The sequence below is a fragment of the Tachysurus fulvidraco genome, chromosome 2 (assembly GCF_022655615.1).
Source record: "Tachysurus fulvidraco isolate hzauxx_2018 chromosome 2, HZAU_PFXX_2.0, whole genome shotgun sequence".
NCBI lineage: Eukaryota > Metazoa > Chordata > Actinopteri > Siluriformes > Bagridae > Tachysurus > Tachysurus fulvidraco.
Window position 1 is genome coordinate 8,431,613 of NC_062519.1, and position 7,694 is coordinate 8,439,306.

The 7,694-nt window shown below is 37.0% G+C and overlaps 1 protein-coding gene across 1 annotated transcript; it reads right to left on the reverse strand.

Moving 5' to 3' along the window:
* Nucleotides 1–668: 668 nt before the first annotated feature.
* Nucleotides 669–7,419, reverse strand: isy1 (ISY1 splicing factor homolog). Its single transcript, XM_027140714.2, has 11 exons — nt 7,314–7,419; nt 7,053–7,075; nt 6,662–6,713; nt 6,409–6,474; nt 5,852–5,894; nt 5,413–5,525; nt 5,105–5,222; nt 4,901–5,023; nt 3,124–3,236; nt 2,189–2,275; nt 669–1,650 (listed from the first exon to the last, which is right to left on the reverse strand). The coding sequence occupies exons 1-11, from the start codon at nt 7,314–7,316 to the stop codon at nt 1,543–1,545; spliced, it is 849 nt and encodes a 282-aa protein (XP_026996515.1). The 5' UTR covers nt 7,317–7,419; the 3' UTR covers nt 669–1,542.
* Nucleotides 7,420–7,694: the final 275 nt, after the last annotated feature.

The following is a 7,694-nucleotide window of genomic DNA, read 5'->3' on the forward strand; positions in this document are numbered from 1 at the left end:
CCTATAGTATCATGCACTAGTACATCAGACCTGCACATTTTTATGAACAGCAGATATGTTAATCCCTTTCCACTGCTTCTCTCTTTGTACCCATCCCAAGGCATCCAGCCACTGTACCAGCTCCCAACGTCCTCTGTGGGACGAAGCCTTTGGACATCCACTGAGCCGAGGCCGACTCTAAGAATCCTGAGACATCTCCAGTTAGACTCTGTGATACTAAGGAGATCCGAAGTCCATGATCCTTACACCAATACAACATTTAACTGACTGTATATTACAATCACACCCACAGTGTCACCCATATGAGGATGGGTTCCCCCTTGGGTCCGGTTCCTCTCAAGGTTTCTTCCTTTACCAATTTAAGGGAGTTTTTCCTTGAAACTGCTGCCTGAGTCACATCAGACTTGCTCATAGGGGAATAAATACATACACATTCTGAACTATATATATCTAATAATAATCCAGAATTTTTATTCTGTCAATTCTTTTACTTTTATTATTTGTTATTTCCTTCATCATTAATTATGTTTACCTTCTGCTCTATGTTTATGTTCTGTAAAGCTGCTTTAAGACAATGTCTATTGTAAAAAGCGCTATACAAATAAACTTGAATTGAATTGAAAAGACCTCAATCTAAAACAGAGATAAAGCCAGATAAATACACAACATTTTTTGTTTTCTAGAAAATTTTTACTGGTCCAAAAAAGATAAGCATTGTATAGAAAACCTATTTACAAAAAACTGTTTGTTGCTGTTGATTCTCAATGAGATATTTCCCCAAAACCCGCTTTATGGCCAAAAGAATACGGACACCTGAACGTCACGACTCGTATGTTGTTCCTTCCCAAACTGTTGGCACTAAGAATGTGCACAATTGTATGGGATCCCTTTGGATGTTGAAGTATTTCAATTTGCCTTCACTGGAAATAAAAATATGTTCCAGCATGACAAAGTGAGACACAGAGACACGCTCTGTCAAGGCTGGAACAGAAGAACATGATTGAACTGTATATAGCGCCGTCTCCAACCCTACTGAACACCTTTAGGATGAACTGGAACGCTACCTGTACCCCAGACATTCTCACCGAGCATCAGCACCTGCTCTTGTGGCTGAAATTAGCAAAAATCCCCATAGCCACATTGTACAATCTAGTGCAAATCCTTCTCTGATGAATGGAGGATATTATACCTGCAAAGGAGAACTAAATCTGGAAAGGGATGGTGAACAATAACTTACAGGTGTGATGATAAGGTGTCTAAAAACTTCAGGACATACAGTGTTTTACATTTGATAATGGCTGGTGAAACATGGTACCACATCATAAAGCACTCCTCTTAAAACAAATGACATGTATCCATATATAAGCCGCTGCCACGCAGTTTTGTGGAGCTGGACAGTCACATAGATTCATGGGATCCACTTTTAAATTTTTGAATGGCATTATACACATTTACCCTTCATCACCTGAACCCTGTCAGAATCAACAATTAAATGCGTGAACTAAGATGTTGAAAATCCTGAGACTGTGCTCGTAGGTATCTTTACAAGCCAAGCAGCGCTTTAGCTTCTTCACTTTGTGCCATTAAGCTTTCGCTGGCGTACTTCTGGAGCAACTCCATCTTCTTTCTTCTGACCAAGGCTTCTTCGATCTGTAGTGAATCAATTTAATTGTTGAAGCAAAGTTACAATTTTTGCTCAAATTATAAGAAGTGGTGAATAAATAGTAAAACAAGTGTTGCGTATTTGTGATTCAGATTAAAGTATATAGACCAGCAGTGTCCAATCTTATCCACAAATGGCCAGTGATGGTGCAGGTTTTCATTCCAACCAAGCAGAAGCCACACCAGATTCCACCTGTTTAATCAGTTGTTCTTGGCTTTTAGTAGACTCTGGTGTGGCTTCTGCTTGGTTGAAATGAAAACCTGCACCCACACCGGCCCTTTGTGGATAAGATTGGACACCGCTGATATAGACAAACTGAACTATAAGGACATAAATAACTGAATTCTTTACAGTAATGCAGAATGCATAGCAACAAATGAATTGAATTATTTGTGGCATTTTACAACAAATTATGTCAACAACCAGATTGTTGAAGAATTTATTAACAAAGGTGCAGCCTGACCAGTGCACCCCTACAGTGATATTTTGACATGGCACAACAGTTTCACAAAAGCAGTCTCTCACCTCTTTCTGGGACGGCACGGGTACATGAGCAATAAACGTTTGTGCTCCATCTTCCCCCTCCATCTGTTCCCTCATCTCATCATCAGACTGTAAATAAAATAAAATAAAATAAATACAAAAAGACAACGAGTTAAAGATCTACAATGAACCAAAGGTTTTGCCTGCTATACTTTCTTCCTGAAACCAAAAAAGTTGGACAGTGCATGGCCATAGTCCATTATAGTAGCCGTCAGGACACAGCCACAAAGAACAAACTGGACTTCATCATGATGTAAGTCATCAGAAGTATGGTGTTCCAATGGCGTAAGTTTGATTTCGACATTGGTGGGGTCATAATTTAGTTGACATTGGTGGGGACATAATTTATTTGACATTGGTGGGGACAACGTTCCCCGTGTTTTGTGCATAAAACTGTTGTTATAAGAATACTTTCTTCCTCACATACCGGTAGCCTGCATAATCACGTTGCATATTGCTTCATACGGACTATAGCTGCAGCCGACCTCAACACATTAGCGAGAAAGACAAAGCCAATCAAACAGTGAAGTGGGTTAGAGAGGCAGGACTCAAAAAAGGCGTCCAGGATGTATCCTGCCTTGATGCCCGATGACGCCTGAGATAGGCACAGGCTCCCTGTGACCCGAGGTAGTTCGGATAAGCGGTAGAAAATGAGCGAGTGAGTGAGAGAGTTACAGAGGCAGGATTCACAAGTTGCGCTATTTTTTTACAGAAAGCCGTTGTAAAATATGTTCATCTTATTTAATGATTCCTGGATAAATTTTAAATGGAATAAGTAAAAAAGCACAAGACATAGACGGATATCAGTGGTTATGTATAAATATATATAGGCTTGGTCAAATTATTGCTAGGGACAATTGAGTGTTCCCTCCAAATCCAAATCGACGCCCTTATGGTGTTCTATCTTGTGCCATTACCTCATCATCTTTGACAGCATATATGTATTCTTCCTCTTCTTCCAAATCTTTTGCCCCTCCGGCAAAACGAGCCTCTTTTTCTGCTTTCCATTTCTCAATGGCTTCCGCTATTGCTGTTAGAAAAGTAATTAAACAAATCAATGAGTCAAGGACATATGTTTGCTGTACATATATTTAAGTGCAAAACCACAGCACCTTGAATAAATATCCACCATCCTTGAACCTTTTTGAAATTTTGTAGTATTAAAGCATTGCATATGGTGTTTGGTTTTGGGATTGTATGACATGAGATTACACAAAACGGCCCAAAATAATAAAGTGGGGGAAAAAAGCAGCTGTAGAATAGCAACCAAGGTTAACTCTGTAAAAGCTGGAGAAATCCACATCTCAAATGGGAGAAGCAGTTCACAGGACAAATACAACTCAGACCCTCCACAAACCTGTGCATCAAAAAAAAGATAGACGGTAAGATAGATAGAGCTTAATAAGGAACGATCCTTGATAAAATCCTGCCCGGTCTTAAAGAGACTTAAGAAGTAAGCCACTTTAAATAATGTACTAATATTTCCTGAACCGAATCCTGCACCGGCTCTTGCAAGTTACCACAATCAGGCATAACATTAAAACTATTATTTCCTTATATTGTATAGGTCTGCCTTGTACTTTAAAATAGCTCTGACACTCTGAGGCATTAACTCTGAAGGTGTGCTGTGATATCATGGTGCACACATGAATCAGACTTATTTGTCAAACATACACAAATGCTTGATCAGACCTAAATTTCGAGACCAAAACAAAACCTTGAACTCCAAGCTGCAAAGAGGCCACTGACATTAGGGAACACCATTGCCATGAAGGGATGTACTTGGTCAATGAATGTCACATGTCATTGCAGCATAGCTGACTGACTCTGGCTCACAGTTACACAGAAAACCTGAAGCTGCATGTCTGCCATTCAGATAATTAACCCAAATAGCAAACACATGGCTGGGGATATGACCAGCATGTAAGACCACAGGGTTCCTAATGTACACACAAAGACACCCTTTATATCCACATCATTATTAAAACTGCATGGTGTCTTTGTGTGAAACTGTGTGTGTGTGTGTGTGTGTGTGAGGACACTATAATGGAGTAAAATTACTTTTAACAGTAGTATGAGTGCCTCGTGGTGAGATTCCTTTTTCCAAAGGCACAAGACAGTTAAAATGAGTTTGTTTTTGGAACTATACTGCATGTGAGACAATCCTGTTTCATAACAGAGTAGTAACTTTAAATACACAGAAATAATTATTTTGAACAATTGCTTTTTGAATTGTTATATGATGTTTATACACAACATTGATTGTGCAGAGAAAAAAAAAATCCAAATTTTTATGCTCATCATCTCCTGTTATTTGTCTAATTAATTGGAACATGCAGGTTTCTGACAAATGACCTGTGATCAAGTAAAAAGGAATGTTGTAAAAATATAATGTGCCAAGACTTTTGTAAAGTCTTGAATTTGTTAAAATCTATCCCTGGTTGGCCCAAAAATTGAAAGATATGTATGTGAAAATATGAAAAATTTGATATTTTATATATTTTTATTACTTTTTAAAAAGGCTTATATTTATATATTTAGTTATTTATTTACATTTTAAGCATGGTTAAATGACAATTGTTTCACACAAAGTTTTTAACAGCTATAAACGTTGTTGATCAGATTGCAGTAACAGTCAGGGTCCCTTGCAGTGCATTACATCAAAAAGTGGTGGGATTATGTAATATGTTTTACCTTGTTTCTCATATTCTTGTTCCAAGGGCACTAACACACCATCATCCTCATCACGGTATCCATAATACTCAGCATCGATGTCCTTCATCAGTTCACCTCTCGTTTTTCTAGGTGGTGCTACAGCTGGAAAGGACAATCAGGAAAATGTCACATGCGCCTGACACTTATAAGATCAAAAAGCTTTTCCCTTTACATTTTACTCACGTTCTTTCTCAAATAGCTCTCTGACTCCAGGTAATTCTTTCGCAGCACCAAAATATTTGTAACCTCGGTTTCCTGGCACTTCTTTGCCCTCATGATCCAGCATCTTTGGTCCGATTCTCTAAAGCGCACCAAAAAATTCAGATACAATCAGCTCACAAGTGCTTGTAACTCTAGGTGTACAGGAACATATAGGAAATGTTCCAAAGTTATAACTACTCATTATGCAATCATATAGCTAGAAATTTACAATACTATATCTTGTACAATTCTATATATTTGCCTATGAAGGGTGGATTTTAAATATTTACCGCATAATCTGGGCCTCCGAGCTCTTTGATTCGAACCTCCCAGTGGCCCTTCTCACGGAGAAGTTTGTTGATTTCATCGTTCAAGTCACGGATCTTGAATTCCCCTAAACCAGCTGATTTGTTAAAAAAAAAAAAGGTTCATTACACATATTCATCTGTGATGGTGAAATATTATAGCTCTACACAAACAATTTATCATTAGATATAGTTTCACATTTATCATCAAAACGAGTTTCGGATTTTTTCTCCTTGTTGTGTGATGAAGGAAGACAGAACTCAAGAACAATGGATGCTCCTTTAGGGCAGTCTTTATTTTCCAAGTTCATTGAAGTATGTATTAATCGTATCAGGACATCAAAAAGGCAATTCAGAACATAATCAGCACACCGAGTTTGTGTCACTGTTATGACAGTTACCCATGATATTAATGTGTACATACCGTTTTGAATTTGTGCCACCTTCTTTGAAATTTCACTGATGATCTATTAGAAGTCAAAACAAACAAAAAAGTTATGTTTTACTGAGAACAAACATTGTATGTACATGTTCTGAGGAGAACTGTTTACTTATATCATATCATATCATGTCATGTCAAATAGAGCCATAAATGCCAGAAAGCACAGCTGGAAATTCACTTGAAAACAAACAAACAAACCACTAATTTAACTAATAATTATAACGAAAACAATTTACTGTTATATAAACATTTAATTCAACTTTCATTGTCTGTATTTCTGTGTATGCACGGTAATTAATCTGTGTTTTTGCTCAGTAAGGATATTCAAATATCATTTTGTTAAGTTATAATCATGACAATTCAGCTGTTCATGATACAAGATAATGATTGTTAGTACAATGCGCGCAGGTCTCAGATGTATCTTAGCTGTGGCATTGTTGTCACTTGTTGCTGACTCTCTTGCACACACACCCACACACTCAGTTTAGATTAAACAATATGTAAAAATTACAAAAATATGTGCAATAGATTTCTCTTACCTGTCGTCTCCACTTTTCCGCCTTAGGCAACTCGTTGCATTCTGAAGCAAGATACGGCCGTCTCTCCTGTAACGGTCACATCATGAGGAAAAACAATAATTAAAATTTTGCATTGAATGACTGTGAAATCACACGAGAACGGAATCTCAAGAGAAACATCATCTTCTGAGTGACACAGGATAATGGAGTTGTAAATCGTTAGATGTATAATGATCAAATCTATATACAGAACAGAATTAAACAATAGTCTCACCTTCACTTTTCCTTCTTCTAGTTGGGCTTGACGAAACCTGGCCAAGGCCGTCCTGCAAAGGTGAAAACAGGAAAGGTTTACAACAAGTGATTACTTAATGAATTGATACTTCAACAATGGAACTAAACTGAAATGGAACTCTCAAACAAACACACACACACACACACACACACACACACACACACACACACATATATTATACACATATACACACACTAATATATGTATTATACACACACACACACTAATATATATATATATATATATATATATTATTATACACACACACACACACACACACACACACACACACACACACACACACACACACACACAAACAAACACTTATACATATTCATATAAAATAAATACTTCACAAGTCAATACTTACATGGCCTTTTCTGCGTTTCGAGCCTGTTTTATAAAGCACATTTAATGATTATTACATGATTACTGTATTAAACATGGCATCATGTTAAAGCTAACTAGCTTCTTAGTAGCAAACAAGAGAAAGAAGTTTCCAAATATAGAAATTCTGGTAAATTACGAGTACAGAAGAGTCTCAAAACGTATAATGAACCAAGAGAATGTAGCCATTGCTGCGTTCTAGGTGTTAACAGAATCATTTTTCAGTATATAACACAATACTTACCATGGTTAGTTTTCAAAGCAGACACCTTTCGTACGAGCGCGACGACGCAAAAATATGACGCACGTACAACAAATTCCGTGGCGCAGAAATATGACGCAGACGACGCCATTACGTCTAAAGCAAGACAAAATATGTTATTAAATACAGACATATATATTATTTATTAAATACATGCATACAAAAACAAAGAGTTTTTGGTTCGTGAATTCATTATTCTGTATTTATTTGTTTGATTATTTATTTATGTTACGAACATTACATCTACAAGATTGCCATTATAAGTTCACAATAAGTCCACAATAAAGCCACAATAAGTCTACAATAAATATACAATAATTCTATAAGTCTACAATAAGTCCACGATAAGTCTACAATAATTCT